General features: G+C 36.0%; 2 protein-coding genes across 3 annotated transcripts; one reads left to right on the forward strand and one right to left on the reverse strand.

Annotated features, from left to right (window-relative positions):
* The first annotated feature begins 11,720 nt into the window (after positions 1 to 11,720).
* Positions 11,721 to 16,051, forward strand: LOC137738792 (probable GTP diphosphokinase RSH2, chloroplastic). The gene is made up of 6 exons (XM_068478265.1): positions 11,721 to 12,950; positions 13,057 to 13,242; positions 13,785 to 14,245; positions 14,434 to 14,592; positions 14,710 to 15,061; positions 15,569 to 16,051. Exons 1-6 carry the CDS (start codon positions 12,204 to 12,206, stop codon positions 15,875 to 15,877), a joined length of 2,214 nt encoding a protein of 737 aa, XP_068334366.1. The 5' UTR covers positions 11,721 to 12,203; the 3' UTR covers positions 15,878 to 16,051.
* A 734-nt stretch (positions 16,052 to 16,785) lies between these two features.
* Positions 16,786 to 18,807, reverse strand: LOC137738793 (transcription initiation factor TFIID subunit 9). 2 transcript variants are annotated; one of them, XM_068478267.1, is made up of 3 exons: positions 18,657 to 18,807; positions 17,498 to 17,894; positions 16,786 to 17,264 (listed from the first exon to the last, which is right to left on the reverse strand). In XM_068478267.1, exons 2-3 carry the CDS (start codon positions 17,753 to 17,755, stop codon positions 16,992 to 16,994), a joined length of 531 nt encoding a protein of 176 aa, XP_068334368.1. In that variant the 5' UTR covers positions 17,756 to 17,894; positions 18,657 to 18,807; the 3' UTR covers positions 16,786 to 16,991. The 2 variants fall into 2 exon arrangements, with proteins under 2 accessions (XP_068334368.1, XP_068334369.1); XM_068478268.1 differs by having other exon boundaries at positions 17,498 to 17,910.
* Between the last annotated feature and the right edge of the window lie 378 nt (positions 18,808 to 19,185).

A 19,185-nucleotide genomic window follows, 5' to 3' on the forward strand; every position in this document is an offset into this window, starting at 1 on the left:
ATTTATTATAAAATACAATAGCCCTATTAATATATTATATGTACAATATATTTTATATTAAATTTATAGTTTTGTATTATTATTCTATATAAGTTTAAAAAAAAAAAAGTTTTTGTCATTATTTATTTTTATTATGAGAGTTCCTTATTATCATTACTAGGATATCATATGGGAGCTCTCCTTCCTTGAAGGAGGAAATTCTGACCCACAGGTTGTCAAGCAAAGGCCAAAAGGTTAGGAGTCCTAACATGCTGCTTCATTTGATTTTATAAAACCATGCGCATTTGATTTTAGGGAGAGAGAGAGAGTCCAACTTATAAAATCAAATATGCTTCCCTAAAAGGCTTAAACTATGCTACTAGAAGGAAACCGTGGGCCAGGCCCACCTCAATACCCTTGAAAAGCTTAGGATAATAAATTTTACTTAATATGTTGTTGTCCAAAATTAAAATAAACTAAGAAGACATACATACAAGTATGAAAAATGTGAAAGAATATATAAACACTTGTGATTCATCATTATTCCTCTACCAGTATATAATGGTTACATTTACATTATCGTTTAGATTTTTAAAATCCTCCAAATCCTCATAAATAATGTTTTTTATTTGAGGGAAAATTAATAAAGTTAATAATAATTATTGTAGAAGTGTAAAAAATGTAAAAAAAATATACAATCACTCATAATGACAAGTTTTACAACTTTCATGAAGGGGTCAGCTTCGAAATCCAACACTATAATCCATAAACTTTAAATTTATATTTAACCGTTGATTGTCATTTACGCCTTATTCTTGTTACTGAATTTCATTTTTTAAATTTTCTTTTTTGAAAACATGATCATCTAGCGGATGTAAGAAGATGAGCGGTTTAGATCTTTAATATCATGTTTCGATATTTACGGTTAATTGAAATATGAGTCGATGTCATATAGTTTGTAGAAACTTTATAAACATCAAGCAATATTTTCACTAACCATAAAACTCTGAACATAATATCAACGATCCAAACCGTTCATCTTCTGGCATCCTCTAATAGATCATGTTTTCAAAAAAAAAAAATCTGAAAAAACAAAATTTGATGAGAAAAATGAAGCGTAAATGTAAACAACAATCAACGGTTAAATTTTGATCTACGATTTATATGATTATAGTGGTGAATTTCAAAGTTAAGCTTTTCACGAAAGTTGTAAAGCTTGTTATTACGAGCGTTTATATTTTTTCTATATTTTTTATACTTCTACATTAATTAAAAAACTATTAAAGACTTTACTTAAATAACAGTCGTAAGATAAATGAGAGTAAATCTGTACCGTTGGATTATATTTCACTTATATTATTAAAACTTTTTTGGACAAAAAACCCCTTATATTTTCCATTATTTCCATATGACTCCAACTCTGAGTCCCTGACTCACAATCACTGATCTAGTGATTTGATCAAATCAAAACAGAAGGAAAGCTACTAGACTACTAGTAGTCTTCAAACAAAAAAAACAAAAGCTACTAACAAAGCCAGCCCATTGACTTTGAGCCCAGACTGCCCACTGCCCAAATGCAAATGCCCAGCCCTAAATAATAAATCTAATCCCTTTCTCTAGTGACCTAGTCTCTCAGCTCTCTCGGTCTCTCCCCTCCCTTCCTGTAAGCCTTAACCAGTTAACCCTATCTATCTCTCCCAGTCCCAAGTCCTGACCAGCGGCGCCATTTATTCTCCCTCTCTCCCACCCTTTGTAATGTTCTAATGTTTTTTTTATTTTGCTCTTATTTTGGATATGTAAATATATACTTAAAAGAAAATTGTGTTTTTATGTTTTGGTTGAATGTGACAATATGGTATGTATTATCTATCATTATAGATTATTAGTCTATCACAATTTGACATGTTGGTAGAAGATCAAATTTGAGGAATGGTTTAGGGTTATTAGTAATAAGTCGGTTTAGGTTTAGGGTTATTAGTTTGGGCGTGCAACCTTTTTTTCACGCAAAAAAGTATTATGTTTTTTTATTTAATTATTTATTAGTTTAAAATATATTTTTCTTAACGGGTAACGGGTTGGGTCATATTACCCGTTAATATTATTGGGTCGATTTCGGGTCGGGTCATTTTACCCGTTTATTTTAACACGACACGACCCGTTAAGATATCGGGTATGACACGAAAACGACACGAACACGGGCAACACGACACGAATGCCAGGTCTACAAAACCCTTAAAAGTGTACTGGCTTAATGAAAAAGCACAACACGAGGTTGGAGTGTACGATACTCACACCACACTATGCTCAAAACCCTTAGATAGTGTGCATACAAGCACAATGAAAACCAATTGATCTTCTGCTTGTTGGGTTTTGTTTGTGTTCATTTGAAGAGTTGATTGAAGAATGATTTGGAATGATAAATTTTTAAAAGTAACATAAAAGTGTAAAATAGGTTAGGCAATACTCTTATGAAGAAAAATTATCCATTCTAATCATCGGTAGGATTAGAAGGAATGAAATGCCGTCATGGCTAATTCTCTTCTAATCCATTCCAAGTGAAAAACCATTCCCTTTGTACTTTCAAATACCTTGAAATGTGAGAGTTCTTCAATTCAATATGTTTGCCAAACAAACCCAAATGTGAGAAATTGCTGCGGCCTTACCGGAGAACTTTCAATACCATATAACTATGTAGATTATAATTGGTAAATGTTAGGCAAATCATATATCTAATCAACGTGTAATGTCACCTTGTGATTATCAAATGAAAAAAATAAAAATAAAAAATTCGTGGGCCTTGTTTATTTTCAAATATCCTAACCCTGAAACCCCAACTGACAATGGTTTTTCTACCCACCTCACTTTCACAGTTTCATGAATTTGTTTTAAGGAAAACTAATGAAAATGGCTTGAAAACTTTGAGTTTTAATGATAAAGATAAAATAAAGGATAAAGTGAATAGTACCAGGATTGACTTTTTAGTGTAAAAATATGGTTTTTTGTTAAAGTGAACAGTACCGTTGGCTTTTCGTTAAAACTCCCTTTGTTTTAACAAGAGTTGTGAGCCGGTAGGAGTGTAACTCAGGTTAGATCAACCCAAGCCCGCTCATGTTGAATTCGATTTTAAATTCAAATTGGCGTGTTTATTGGGTTGAGTCGATCATTTTCCTCCCCAAACCCAACCTGATGGATTTATGAACAACCCAACCCGAATTGTAGTCTCTAACCATTCTATTCTAGTCACTAACTCGATTCTAATATTAAATCCTTAGTCTCTAAACCCTAGCTTTAGTTTCTCGAGTAATTTGCTCAGCTGCTCTAGTCTCTACCCTTTCCTCCTGACATTGGGTATAGCGACCAAACCCTTCCTTTCTTCACACAAATTTTCCAATTTCAAGAAATAAACCTAACAAAGTTAGACAATCTAAGTCCAACTCAAGTAAACCAAACAAGAACGCACCCGGCCGAAATCCAAGTCTGAATTATGAACGTTAAGTTAGAGTTGGGTTGACTTTTCAACCCACCCGAGTTGCAACCCTAGTCAAGTGAGCGCACGATAGTATATAAACTTTCCTTCCCAAATAATGCCAATATAAGATTTATTTATTTAATTATATCAATGTGATATTTCGAATTAACGTGGCACAATTCATTGCAAAGGGGATTGCTGTGCACTTCTGCATCAAGAAATTCTATCTTGCGATCACATAATTTTAGTAGCGTAACTGGTTCATTTAATGCCTGAAATTTTTCCTCAAATATCTAATAAATATCTGTCATATAAAGTCACTAATTACATGACAATATCTCTCTTGAATCACCGATTACCTGAAATTATCTCTTCTATGCAGCACGCCGGATGGTGTTTAAAAGTTCCCTTCTCTTTTGACTAATCCGCGTATAACATTTGACTATATTGACATGGTTTACAAAAACTTAGATTTATATATGCTCCAGCTGGGCTTAATTTTAAAACACTTTGAACCTACTTCGAGGCCTCTTGAATGTCTTTATGGAGAGCCGGGATGTATGTAATTTCAAAGATATGTAATAAGATTGGAGGGTAACTAATGTTCAAAATATCGATATCAATGAAAATATCGATATGTAAATTTGTGAAAATATCGACGGATATATCAAATATCATCTCGATATCGGTTGCTTTCAATGGAAATGATACGAATTTAAATAAAACTTTAGGGATTGTCAGACGTTGGTTTGGACGAATTATAAGAGTTTCTCTTGTATTTACCAAATGTGTCAAAAACATCGACAATATCTGTCGATTTTAGCCTAAACTTAGAGTTTTTCTGATATGAAGTGAAGATTAGACTTCACTACCCATTTCCATATTTTTCTTTTATTTTTTTAATATTTCTGTAAAAATATAGACCGTACAAACAAATTTTAAACACGATGACAATCTATAAAGAATATCTCAACTTTCTCATGTTCATACCTTGTTAATTACTTTATAAAATTGTAAATTAATATACAGCATTAAGGGGGGGAAAAGTCAGCAGCACAACATTTATTTTGTAAAGTAAGTTGGGGAGGGGTCTCTATCAAAATTAGTAACGTAACGTACATGGAAAGTGAAAATTGGAAAGAAAAAAAAAAAAAAATATATATATATATATATATATATAGAGAGAGAGAGAGAGAGAGTGTTACTAGATCCACCTAGTGTCTTATTTTCTCACTCACATAATAATCTCACTCGCCGTAGAAAATTAAAAAAACAAAATTTTATTTTCCCACCCACCATTATTCCCAAAATAACCATAATATATTTTTTAAATAACTCTAATATATCTTTAAATAATATTATAAATAAATAAATAAAAATAGAAAGAAAAAAAAAAGAGAAAGAAAATGCAATACCTAAGACCTAGACATTCATCATCTCCTTCACATCTAACGCCGCCCTGCAGAGACCCCGGATCCCCAAACCACTATTCTTCCTCCTTTTTTGTCAAAACCGCAAATCTCACACCCAATTCTCTTTTTTCTCCATTGAAGTTTCTCTCCTTCATCTAGCACACGCCCATTTCTTCCTCCAATATTTCCGTCCATTCTAACCCAAATCTTTCCCAACCTCTTTCCACCAAGATATCACACCCCACCACCATTATTTATTTATTATTTTAAATTATTTTTTGTTTTTTCAAAATTTTAGTACTGAATTAAATAGGAATTTAAGAGTCTTCTTTTAAAATAATAAATATGTTATTAACATTTTCATTAAATGAAAGATGGATAAATAAGACACCAGGTAAGAATATCACCACTCTATATATATTGCATATTAGTCCAAGTCTCCAACACATGCAAAGTCTTGGCTTCTACGTCTTAAGCTTTGGCAGCAGTTTCATACGCAAGAAGAACCGAGCAGCTTCAGTTTACTCAACCTGTCATGCACTCATGCACGCATGCACGCAAACTCACATCTCTTTTTGCAAAATTGACGTTTGTCTTGCATATGATTAGGGTTCTTTTATTAAGCCCTCACACTCTTGAATATACTTATTTTTTTTGAATTCCGTTGAACTTCCTCTTTTACCCTTATTAAAATTTGAAAAAAAATAAAATAAGGGAAATTTGAAAAAATAATCAAATTTTGGATCTTATATAGAATTATAACCACTCTTTTAAATTTATCATAAATATAACAAAAAATTGATATAAAAATACTAATATATATCCTTAATGAGGACTCTAGCTTTCACAACTCTTTTGCCCATTTAGTTTCTCTCTCTAGATCTCTCTGCTACCACCATTTTACTAAAAAAAACATTTAGCTTTTGTTCTTGAAGAAACTCTTTGCTAATAGAAAAACTCAGATGAATTTTTACCGGAATTACAATTAGAAATTGATGAAATGTGTTTATTTTTGTGGGTTTTGTGTGTTGAGTTTGATCTATGAATTTGATTTGAGAACTGTGACGAAATTTCATAATTTTCTCGATTGTGTTTCCTTAAGTTTGCATAATTTTTCTGGGTTTTGTGTAAATTACGTGTGGTTTCTGTATTCAGAATGTATTACTCGCCTGCTGTCTACTTTGTCCAACCCAGCCATTCCAACATTCATATTCGATTCATCAGATTTCAAAGGTGCATGATCAGTATTTGGAGTTTGTGATACTGGAAGATAATTTGTTCTCATTGGTGCAGAAGAACAGTAATGTTCAGTTAAATGATCCCAAGGCAGGGGACCGTGAGATTGAGGACATTGTTGAACAGATAGTTGGTGGCTTGTTCTTTAGCTACACTTGCTGTTGTGCCAATTATCAGGTGCCTTCGTGGCTTCGTGCCCGTACGTCAGGCGCAACCGGAACAAGACGCACTTGAAGTTCCGGCGTCGAAATTGGTGATTTGCACGAATAATCATTTCAAGAAGGAGCCACAACCCAAAAATTAATGCACTCGTGCAGTCGGTGAAACAAGAGGAGCTTCTCGGTGGTGGCGGATTTGAAGAGCCACTTGAAGCACTCGTGCAGGCGGATTTGAGGAGCTTCTCTCACACATCATCATAATTAATTTCAGTTTTCTGATTTTTTTCAATTCATTTAATCTGATAACCGAAAATTGGAAAGAATGTGTAAAAGATTCAAAGAGGTGTGTGAAGAGCATCACTCAAAACATAAAAGAAACGAGAGGAATAAATAAGAGATGAGAGTGTTGAAGAATAAAGAAGATGAATTATTTCAAAATTTGCAACCACAAAAGACAATTATATACTTGAAAATACGAGTTTCAACTGTGGTACGAAAAACTCTTTCTCACAAATAATCTTTGAAATTGACATATACCATCAAAGATGGTCCCTGAAATTGAAAATCGATCAATATAGTTCTTGAAAATGAGTGTCATAAATCAATATGGTCTTTCTATCCCAATTCTGTGAAAATTTTTTGTTATGTGCTGGCACATGTGTGGATTTAAAATATTTAAATAATCAAAAACGATTTTTATATTGTAAAATAAAAGACTTAGAAAAAAAAATGATAAAGTGGGCGACGGCTTGGAACTCGCTGTTGTGGTTACTGATATGGGCAATGGCAATGGGCTATTGGCAATGGGACTGTTGGCGCAACTGATGTTGGCTCGATTGGGGTGGCGACTGGGCGGCACTTGGCAGAGCTGTGTAGGGAAGAGTACCCTAGGGCGAGGATGTGTTGTGGGTGATGGTGGAGCTGGTAGTGCTGATTGGGGCGGATATGCAGAAGGTGATTGGGAGTACGATTGCATTAAGATTTTGAGTAATGGGGCTTTGCCGCTTTGGTCTGGAGTCGTCATAACAACTTTGAAGTTTTTAATTATATAACAAATATGTTCTTAATTTTTAAATATTTTAAATCCACATAGACAATATTTAATTAGTTTATGGAACCCAATTATGTGTCACATCAGCACATAACAGAACTTTTGATATTATGACGGAATAACTACATTGATTTGCAACACGCATTTTCAGGGACTACATTGATTGATTTTCAGTTTTAGAGACCAACTTGATGGTATAGGTCAATTTCATGTACCAACTTGATGTATAGGTCAATTTTATGGACCATTTGTGATCAAAACCCTGTACGAAATTATAGGTATTTAGTTTTAATATATAAATACCATTAGTAATGCTCATGCACACATCAATTCCTAATTTAATATAGTGTTACTCGTTTGAGCTTTTATTAAATGATGAGTCAAATGCTACAAAGTACGTTTTATCGCAACCCTCTTCTTAACAATACCAATTAATTCACTAACAATATTACTCTACTAAAAAAAAAGTTCGAATCAAATATTATTTTTGATGAAATATACTCAACTAAATTTTAAAACCAATAGCATTCCGATCCAAATTAGCTTTCACAAAAACACATCAACCACAGCTACCCTCAAGAAATAGAAAGAAAAAAACCAAAATAAGGAACAAAAAATTGACCATGAACAGAACACGTGTACTTATATTGACTTCTGACCTTGTGGAGGCTCTTTTAACTTGTCACACATTCAGCAGCCGCTAATTGTGGTCGACTAGCAATAACAGCCGCACACCTTTTACTGACCGTCGGATGTTAATCAAACCGTCCTATCCTACGATGCCAAAGCCAGTCCTTCAATCTCTGAGCTGACTCGCCCTCCAGCACGTGCTAGGAGAGTGACCACCACCGACTGTAACCGTGTCCGGACGCAGGCTCGCCTAATAGCCGTCATTACGGAGCACGTGTCGGTCAATAGTGCGGACCAGGTGGCTGTGTCTGCCTCCTGTCGCGGTGCCACGTGTCGTGCTGCTTGAAGCCCCATGCTAGTGAACTGAATCTAACAGAAAAATACAGTATTTGTATGAATATGAAAAAAATCAATACTTGACTATTTAAAAATGAGTAAGAATTCATACTCAAAATTCTTAAAATTTTAATCACGGAGTTTTGTGCTTATGATCAGAATCGTTCATACTATAAATCATATTGTAAAGATCATTTTTGCAAAAAATAAATTAAAATTAAGGTCGTTTAGTCAACCTATTATAGCAAATTCATAGACGATTCATAATGTTTTTACCAATACTGTTTATTTTTTTTAAACAATTTGATGACTAAACGACCTTAGTTTTAATTGACTTTTTTGCAAAGGGAATCTTTATAAGGTGATTCATAATATGAACGGTTTTGATTATGAACACGAAGTTCTATTAATTGACAACAAACAATTTTAAGAAATTTTAAGTAGAAATTCCTACTTATCTTTAAGTAGCTAAATATTATTCATTTGAAAATTACGAGTAAAAATAAATAAATAAATAATTAGTGATCACGTGGCCCTTGTCGTGGACTGTAATATACTGGGGAGATTATCTTTCGCTCACTAGTGAAATGTCAATATTTGTCCCCTTGATTTTTTGTCTTGATTTGAGTTTAGGTGAATTATTTTATATAAAATTTGGTTAAAGTTGGAATTATGTTCCTGTGCCTTGCTTTTGTCATACTCCTTGTATCAAAGTTTATTATTCTTTTTTTTTTCTTGATTAATAAGTTTGTAACTTAATTAGTTTATAATATTTATTAGTACTTTTGAAGTTGCGTGTTTGATTCTTCCTTTATTAACATTGTTTGCCTATTTCTTGTGATCCACAATTATATCTTGAAGTTGATTCATAAAATTATAGACATTACAGAAGCTCATGTGTCCAAGAAAAACTTATATCAAATGCTTATATTTGCGTCGTTGAGTAACCTATGATTTTTCACCTTTTTAATTGGCATAGCAGGCTTTAATTACAATTGATATAATGCACTATACCATCGTCTATGATTTCGGGGCTGATGTGTAAATTTTATAAAAATAACTCTCCTTAATATAATTTTTCAAAGAAAAATAGGACAATATATTGATGCTACAAAACAATAACGTAAATCAAAATAAACTTTTGGACTCATTGATTGTAAGTTTACATGTAACATCCCACATCACTCATGAGAGTGGATCCTATAAGCCTTATATGTATATTCCTATCTCTACCTAGCACGATGCTTTTTAGGAGCTCACTGGCTTCGGGTTCCATCGGAACTCCAAAGTTAAGCGAGTTCGGGCGAGAGCATTTCCAGGATGGCTTACCCACTGAGAAGTTCTTGTGTGAGTTCTTAGAAACAAAACCATGAAAGCGTGGTCGGGACCTAAAGCGGGCAATATCGTACTACGGTGGAGTCGAGTCCGGAATGTGGTGGGGGCCTGGGCTGGGATGTGACATTACAAATGTCATTAAAAAATAAGTAAAAACAATTACAAACATAATCTTCACTAAATAATCAAAAGCACTTCAATCTTAAACAACCAAACAAGAGAAGAAAAAAACTTCAAAAACTCAAACTTTACAGTTCGTTTGAAAATATGGCATTATTATATAATAAAGTTGAAAAAAATGTTTTTTAGTGTGCTGTTAGTAGCATTCCAAAATCTCATTGTGCATTTCAAATTATTATATTTAGAAAGAAAAAATTTTACATTTGTAAGAAATGAACCATAAAAGTAATTTCTTGATATGTAACATTGTTACATATAAATACCAGATGGCAGAATTTTTTTGGCCCCTTTAAATTTGGGGTTGTGTGTTGCACCTTTTGCTCCCCTAAAGCCACCTCTGATGCAATATATGCATGTTCGAGTTTGCATTATAGTATGCCTTATATGAGTATATCCAATGAAGCTGTGAAAAGTTAAATATTAAATATTAGTTTGTTGGCGAATATGATTTTCTCCAACGGATATGATTTTTAGGTTTTAATAATATTCGTAAGACCCACTTAAAACGAAAATCAATTAAAATTAATTTTTTATTAATGTATAGTGGGATTCACGCAAGAAAACAATAATAAAATGAAAAGACAGCATCTTTTCGCTTATGTCAAAATTGGTGACAAACAATTCCTGTGCTAATCCATATAGGATAAATATTTTGGTTTGAACATCTTTATACCTTTAAATTTAGTTATGTGTCATTCTACCTTAGATCTAACTCATGGGTTAGAGATGCTCTAATAACATGTCTGGAAAAATTTGAAATTTTAATGTGACTGTGACACTATCGCCTAATATTACTAATATATAAGTTATAACTTAAAGAGGGATATGCTTATATTGGGTATTGTATATAGCACTGATAACTCGTTTGGACGCGACATAGATAAAATTAATAACACCACAGTAGTGGAATCCATTGTAATCTCACTTTAGACAAAAAGCTTGATTGCAACATATGATATGAGCACACAAGTGGGAGATTGATAATTGCTTCTTCTAGTCTGTCATTAGTGTTAAACAATACCATATTAAGTTCTCATCCTCTTACCATTTCAACATTTGATAATTTATCCAATATTTAATATAAAATCAATCGAGTGGATAAGCACAAAATATAAAATAATATATGAAGGAGATAATTCTACAAACTTAAGCCAACTTGCATTCTCCAAATTGATTTTTGCTGTTTTTGAGTTTGGATCAAGGAATGGAATTTGTAGTTAAGAGACATACAAAAACCAATTGCAAAATTTGTGTATTTTGGTTTGTAAAATATGCATATGGCATTTATTCACGAGTGCATCTTTTCTCATTCTCGTAAATCGAGGGTGATACTCATTTCATTAATTTAAATTTTGAGATAATGTCTTAAATTAATTTAACCAAATTTATTTAACAACAAACAATCAGAGGTGATAATCACACTCACTTTAGGGCGTGAGCGAAAAAGCACTTTTTATCAACTGCATTAGAAGTTTCAATTCGATTTCCAATTTTAATTTGTCTTCTTTGTTTTTTGTTCAAATTGTGTACTCTGTATATTTTATAAACGTTGTGTTTGCCTAATTTTTTAATAAAAAAATGGGATGGTTTGCAAAAAAAATTATGTTACCAAAAAATAAAAGACATTCTGTACTTGTCTAATTATGGTTGTTTATTGTTTTCGTTTCCAATTAAAGACGGAAACACAGCCAGATTCATATACACAGCAATCCAATAAATCCAGATTGTGGAATTGTAAAAAAAATAAAAATAAAAATCCAGATGGTTTAAAACCAAATTCACATGTCCCCAGGACTTTTAGGTAATTTCACAATTCAATTGCCTGGCCTATAAGCAATCACCACTTGATTGAAAAACAACAAAACAGAGAGGGAGAGAAGGGAGGGATTCTCAAAAAAAAAAAAAAAAAAAATCAGAGGCGAAGAAAGAAGTCCTCTCTCTCTCTCTCTCTCTCTCTCCCCCCTGCGTTTCTAAGCGTCTTTGACTCGCTTTCCTCGAACTGGGTCTAGTTTTTCAATTGTTTCTGGATTTATTGAGCTCAATTTCTATAAATCTGTACATAACTGTAGTTGGAATTTCATTCCATTATACTTTTCTTTGTTTCACTTGTCCAATTGGGTGGGTATCGAACAAGAATTTTAGATACAGAACCATTTGACCCAATTGGATTTTTTTTTCTTTTGAAAAATTAACTTACCGGGTCTGTCTGATAAATCCGATTGGGTATCTGAAAAGGTCCAATTGGGTATCTGAAAAAGTCCAATTGGGTGTCTGAAGTGGTTTGTTTCCCGGGAAAGTTCGTTGCTTTTGCGAAGAAAATTAGTGGCTCGCCGAGAAAATTCGATTTGGACGAAAAGCATTATCTGGGTTTTCTCGATTTGTGATTTGGGGTCCGGCATCGCCGCCAAAAGGAAGCCATGACGGTCCCCACAATAGCTCTGTACGCGAGCCCGCCGAGCAGTGTGTGCTCGACGGCGCACCCGTGCCAGATCAACGCGCACCCCTCACACGATTTCGAATTGAGCTCTCGATCTTCGTCGTCGACGGCGTCGCAGAAGCCGGTGGCTGGGGGGCTGTCGTGCCTGTTCTCGTCGCAGACGGTGAAGCACGCGTCATCGTCGTCGTCCAGCTTTTCGGGTGGAGGAGAGGAATTGGGTTCTCGGTGGCACGATAGAGGCGAGGAATTGAGCAGCTCGTTTCGATATTCGGGGAGTAAGTTCAATGGGGCTTCGTTGAACAGGGACCAGAGCCCGGTTTCGGTGTTTCAGGGTCCGGTCTCGTCTTCCAGTAGCGGGGTTTCGGGATCGGGGAGAAGCCCGCCGATGAGAATTGCAAGGGAAAGGTCTAGCAATGGAGATATTAGCTTGAATTCTTTTCGGTGTGGGAGTAATGGGTTGTTTAATGGGTTTGTGAGGGGTGCTTTGGGCTCTTCCTGCATAGATTACGACTCGGCGAGCTTCGAGGCTCAGACTGATGGTTTGGATGTGGGTTCTTCAGCTGTGCTTGATGAATTGACTTTCAACATGGAAGATGGGTTTTTGGAGGGAATTGCTGAGCCTTATGCTAAGGAGTTGCTAGTGGGTGCGCAGCTGCGGCACAAGATTTTCTATGAAGATTTCATTATCAAGGCCTTTTACAAGGCCGAAAAAGCGCATAGAGGGCAGGTAAATTTTGTTTGGGTTTGAATTTTGTTTCGATTTTTGCGTTTTGGGATTTTGGTGAATTGGGTTGAGAAGTTTTGTTGTTGTATTATGTGTTGTTTTATTGTAGATGCGAGCAAGTGGCGATCCTTATTTGCAGCATTGTGTGGAGACGGCGGTGTTGCTCGCATTGATCGGTGCTAATTCCACAGTTGTTGCTGCAGGGCTTTTGCATGACACGCTTGATGATTCTTTTATGTGTTATGACTACATATTTGGGAAATTTGGAGCTGGGGTTGCTGATTTAGTAGAAGGGGTATGTGTTCGATAATTTTCATTACTCTATTGTATTACTGAATGGAAGGAATTCGACAAGTATCAATTTTTATTCGTGCATGAGAAGTTGTTTGTTTTCGTATGTTGAACACTAGATTCAAGTTAATTGTTCATGATATGTGAAAATCTACCTGCCATTGTTTCACGGATTCCACTTAAGCTTTCTATAACATCTGCACTGGAACTTTACAGATAGTGTAATAGATGTCATATCCGAATGAATACTTGTGATATCAATTAATTCTATAGTTGAGCTCATGTTAACACGAGTTACATGATTGTCTTGCATATGTTGCAGCTGTATGAAGTTAACAATCATGTTGCACGGTGTTCTAATTGTAACTTAGAATAGAAAAAGCAGCTGTTGAGATTTACGTAATGATACTCTATTTACAAAAGTGAAACCTAGTGTAGGATTCTATATTTCAAAAGGTGCTATTGCTTTGTTTGTTTTTCTATGAATATTTGTATATGATATTGACATTTACTAGTTCTAATCTAGTTCTTTATGGAATTGATCAGGTGTCTAAGCTCAGTCATTTGAGCAAGCTTGCCCGTGATAATGATACAGCATGCAAAACAGTTGAGGCAGATCGCCTGCATACCATGTTCCTTGCCATGGCAGATGCCCGTGCTGTCCTCATTAAATTGGCAGACCGATTGCATAATATGATTACACTAGATGCATTACCCTTGGCTAAACAACAGAGGTTTGCAAAGGAGACTTTGGAGATTTTTGTGCCCTTGGCCAACAGACTTGGAATCTCTAGCTGGAAGGTGCAGCTGGAAAATTTATGTTTTAAGCATCTCAACCCAGATCAGCACAAAGAACTGTCCTCTAAGCTTGTAGATTCGTTTGACGAGGCAATGATTATTTCTGCCACGGAGACATTAGAGCGTGCTCTCAAGGATAAAGCCATTTCCTACCATGTTCTTTGTGGGCGGCATAAGAGCTTGTATAGCATCTACTCTAAAATGTTAAAGTATGTTCTCTCGGCTCTCTCTCTCTATTGCATCATAAAAGTTGACCATAAATTTTGTTATAAACATAGTTCTTAATGGATCAGTAGATTAATGAGTTATAGTTGCATGCTTTGACATCCATGTGCTATAGCACATTATTCTCCATGCCTGGATTGAAACTAACATGCTTATGGCTTATTTTGCACAGGAAGAAGCTAAACATGGATGAAATACATGATATTCATGGGCTACGTTTGATTGTCGAAAATGAGCATGATTGTTACGAGGCACTTAAAGTTGTTCACCAGTTGTGGTCCGAGGTCCCAGGAAAGTTCAAGGACTACATAACTCAACCCAAGTGTAATGGGTATGCCATACCTCAAAAAGTTCTTTGTTTATTTGGTCAACGTACCTCAAAAAAGTTCTAGTCACCTAGTTTATCCTTTTTTCACATTCTCGTGCTAATATTCATCTAATAATATAGGTATCAGTCATTGCACACTGTGGTGATGGGTGAAGGCATGATTCCGCTGGAAGTCCAAATTCGAACAAAGGAGATGCATTTGCAGGCTGAGTTTGGATTTGCAGCTCATTGGAGATACAAGGAAGGTGACTGTAAGCACCCTTCATTTGTGCTTCAAATGGTTGAGTGGGCCAGATGGGTGGTCAGTTGGCAGTGTGAGGCAATGAACAGAGACAGGTCCTCCGTTGGCTGTGACGATTCAATCAAGCCGCCGTGCACGTTTCCTACTCATTCTGATGACTGTCCATATTCTTACAAGCCCCACTGTGGGCAAGACGGGCCGGTGTTTGTCATCATGCTAGAGAATGATAAGGTTCGTTCTAGGAAACTTCCTATTAATTTTGTATGAATATGTTTAATTGGTTTGTAGCTGGATTTAATAATTTAGCTGTATATGAGGTGGGTCTTTATGGGACTGTCTAACTTTCATACGACAATGACCTTGAAATTTGTCTATGGATGATAGTCTTGAACTGATGTTCTGCACCATTGTAGTTTCACATTTGCAATTGTGCATTAAGCATGGTGTCGTCAGTGTTGATAAGACGCGTGTTGTCGGGTGTCCATATGGCACACAAAATTGGGACAAGCAAAATAATATGGCACACATTTAGCAATGGGGTAGGCACAAGTCTTGACGTAAATAAGTTTGTATTGGGATTTTGTAAGGTTTTAATTGTACGAAATGGCTGTATTTCCCGTTTATATCACAGACGTATTTGTTCGTGTTTTATGCTTTTCATATTAATCTGATTAGGAAGGAAAACCAAGCAGGTACTTATTTACAATGAGTCTGACCATGTACGTTATATTATTCCAGATGTCTGTGCAAGAGTTTCCTGCAAACTCCACTGTTATGAATCTGCTGGAAAAAGCTGGGCGAGGGAGCTTAAGATGGACTCCGTACGGGTTCCCACTGAAGGAAGAACTGAGGCCGAGGCTGAACCATGCGCCAGTGAACGATCCTACATGCAAGCTGCAGATGGGGGATGTGGTGGAGCTGACTCCAGCTATTCCCGATAAGTCTTTGACAGAGTACAGAGAAGAGATTCAGCGCATGTACGACCGGGGCACAAGTGTATCGAGTGCTGGGCCTCCTGCTAACCGTATGGCGGGTTGGAGAAGTTGACCGGAATGCAGATTGTCCCGTTTATGGTTGTATCCAGTGACACTAAAGTCATTATTGTATATAAATCAAAAGCATTTGTACGGAACAGCTACGTAGTTCTGTTGTTCGATGACTAACCGAATTCAACAAGGTGTTAAAATTGCTGTATCTATGAAGGTTCTCACATTGAACGCACTATTATCTTTCACGATAAACCTCCCCCCCAACATTATGTTCTTATAAGCTTCTGTATAGACTCAGGGAGTCACCTTGCGACATGCTTGTCGTTTCGACATCCTTTTGGTTCTATGGTGACATGTTGGCGATATTCGCGTACCCCTTTACCATATTGGCCAATTGGTATTTTGATTTATACAAGCGATATCAGGAGAGAGAGAGAGAGAGAGAATTGAACATGGGATACGAGTCCAAGGGTGTGGAGAACCACGTTTACCATGAGCTTCTTGCTGATTGGAAACAAGGATAGGGGAATAAACTACACGCAAACGATTAGCTAATGTCTTACAATGAAAGAGTTTATGGAGATTTTCTACTGTGCTCAGGAATATCAGATGTTTCGGAAAATTTTCAACATTAGATCTTTAGTTGAATGTATAAAGAATCAAAATCCAACGGTAAAATGCCCCGTGTACAGGAGTATCCTAATCTCCGAAGCATCATAGGATTTTTGGAGATGGCACATTTCTCCTTCACAAAAGCATCGTACATTCTTACAGCCAATACCACTTAGTAGGACAAGGCTTTATTGTTGTTTTGTTGTCTGCACCTCTCCCCGGTCCAAACCATTGTCATCCCCGTTATGGTTTTATGGCATTGCAGAACCTCTGGTTATGGAGCACAAACCCAGTATTCGTGTACCTCATCATGTTTAAACAGAACATAACAGAATATTCTCTTACAGTAAGAGAACAGGAGTCGACTGCAGAACATCTGTTTAGCAATTATCTTATGTTATAAGCGTTCAAATAACTGAAAATCGAAAGTCTTGCAGAACATTCTTTTACAAGTATACATTTCTAATACAAATCAGCATTTTGTTGTAAGCAAACACAATTACTACCTCTCACACCTCTGCACTAGGATGAACCACTGTTTCTTCCCATCGGCTAGATCCTCACTTTGTGCGTTTAGTGAGGGGGAAGGATACCCTTTGGGGAGTGTTCTGCGGCACATCAGAGGGCTTCGGTTCTTGGGGTGGATTTGGTTCAGAAGGCTCTTCATCCTCCTCCATTTCTTCCATTGCTTGGGTTGGTTGTTTCTTTGGGATTGCCAGTTGATAGTTCGGGCTGATCAATGTGTCTTGTTCAGGCGGCAATGCCACTCCAGGCCCAGCAATTGATTTCGGTAATGGGATTTTGTTTCTGTTTCTAGCCAACTCCAGTAAAACCTGATAATGGGCCAGCTTAATGTCAAACTCTCTACATGATGCTCGATAAAAAAAAAGCGCACACTCATACACAAGCTGAACAAAACTGTATTATGTTGACAAATCTTTGTTTGATGTTATAACATGACATAGTAAATGTAGATGCATCTTCTCGGACTCTTTTATTAGCCGAACTCAGATTAACATGATCCCAGATTTAGCAGATGAAAAATAAAGGGAGTGACATAAATTACCTCTCTTGGCGGGGGTTGTGAAAAGCTAAAATTAACCTTGCTCTGAATAGCAAGCTTGACATCGTCACAATCAATTGCAGCTTTACCAGCATGTTCGGAGTAGACCTGTGCATCACTGAGCACATCAACAACATATCGATACCACAGCTCCAAGAATTGGTGAATAACACGAGGTTCATACTCCTCCACACCCATCGACTTTAGTAGCGTCTTCACAATCTTGGCGTCTCTGGGCAAGTCCTCATCTTCCCCTGCCATTTTCTAGTTCTGGGTACTTATGTTAGGCTGGCCTGGGGCAATGGGATGGGCTAAACTTCTAAACTACTGAACCTTTTTATTTTCCTTTCAAGACTCCAGCAAATGCGTCAAGGATAATAGACACTACAGAAAGAATGGGCTGCACATCGAGAGCACTAACAGAAATAAGAATTTAGAGGCAGTGATAATTTTTGGGGTCAAAAGAGGCAGTGATTGATGAATATGCAAATTTGGAGCATAATTACCACAAGAAGCATAGCAAACTAGTACAAATTTGAGGAAGTTACTGATGAATGTACAAATTTTTGGGCAAATTAACATTATGAAGAAAACTAGCACAAATTCAAGGCAGTGATCGACGAGCGTACAGATTTTGTAGAAAATTAACCCAATTAGCACACCAAACTGTCACAAATTTGTGGCAGTAATTGATGAATATCCAAAATACAAAAATACAATGTAAACACAATCAGAGTCAAAAAAAAAAAAAAAAGAAAAAAAAAAAAGAAAGGGTCCCATAGAAAACCCATATTCTGATTCACACCCCAACTCAATCTCCACAGCTTACTGGAAATTTGCACATTTCAAAGAACACGAAAGGTTCGAAATTTATATTCTAATTTTGTCCACTGGACAAAAAGAACCCTAAACCCTATTTATTTCCACAATACAAAACCCATTCTGGTCGATGAAAATCAAGAACTTATCAATTGGAATTGTAGATTTGATGTCAGTGATGTCAGCCTTCGCCTTTAATGGAAGAACTGAGTCCTAAATCCTAAATTAAGCTTACCCGGATAAAAAATTGAGGACCCAAATCAAAGAAATTGAAACTTACACAGCTAATTTCATGATAAATCAAACATAACTAAGATGGAGAGAAAGAAAGTAGATAGCTCACCTCGTCTTGTACCCAAGAGGGTGAGGTCTCTCTGAATCGGATTTGCGTGAGAGACAGATCGATGAGTTCGATTCCAGTAGCTAGGGCTTGCTGATGGATGAGCGGGAGAAGAAAAGGAAATGGAAGAGAGAGACAGAGAGAGAGAGGGTGAGTGAGTTTGGGAATTGGGCGTGGGTGGGTTATGGGGAAGAGTCCATAGAACTTTGCTCGTCTCTTATTGGGCTTAGATACGAATCAGGCCCAGCTACCCTTTAATCTGACGCGATATTGGAAGCCGTTTACTTTCAAGTTCATCCTCTAAATATCAACTCTAACGAAGATCAACCAAATTATAAATCGTTTTACCGTTTGATTAATGTTGTCAAAATGTTACGTTCTGTTTGGATGAGGAAATTTAAAATTACTAAGGAATTTTAAAATGATGAAAATTCAAATGACGAAATTTTATTGTCTAGAATTTGTGAATTTTTTTGTATGGTTAACCTAAGAACAATGAAATTTGAATATGAAATTTGTTATTTTTAAGTTC

This window comes from Pyrus communis, chromosome 7, assembly GCF_963583255.1.
Source record: "Pyrus communis chromosome 7, drPyrComm1.1, whole genome shotgun sequence".
Lineage (NCBI taxonomy): Eukaryota > Viridiplantae > Streptophyta > Magnoliopsida > Rosales > Rosaceae > Pyrus > Pyrus communis.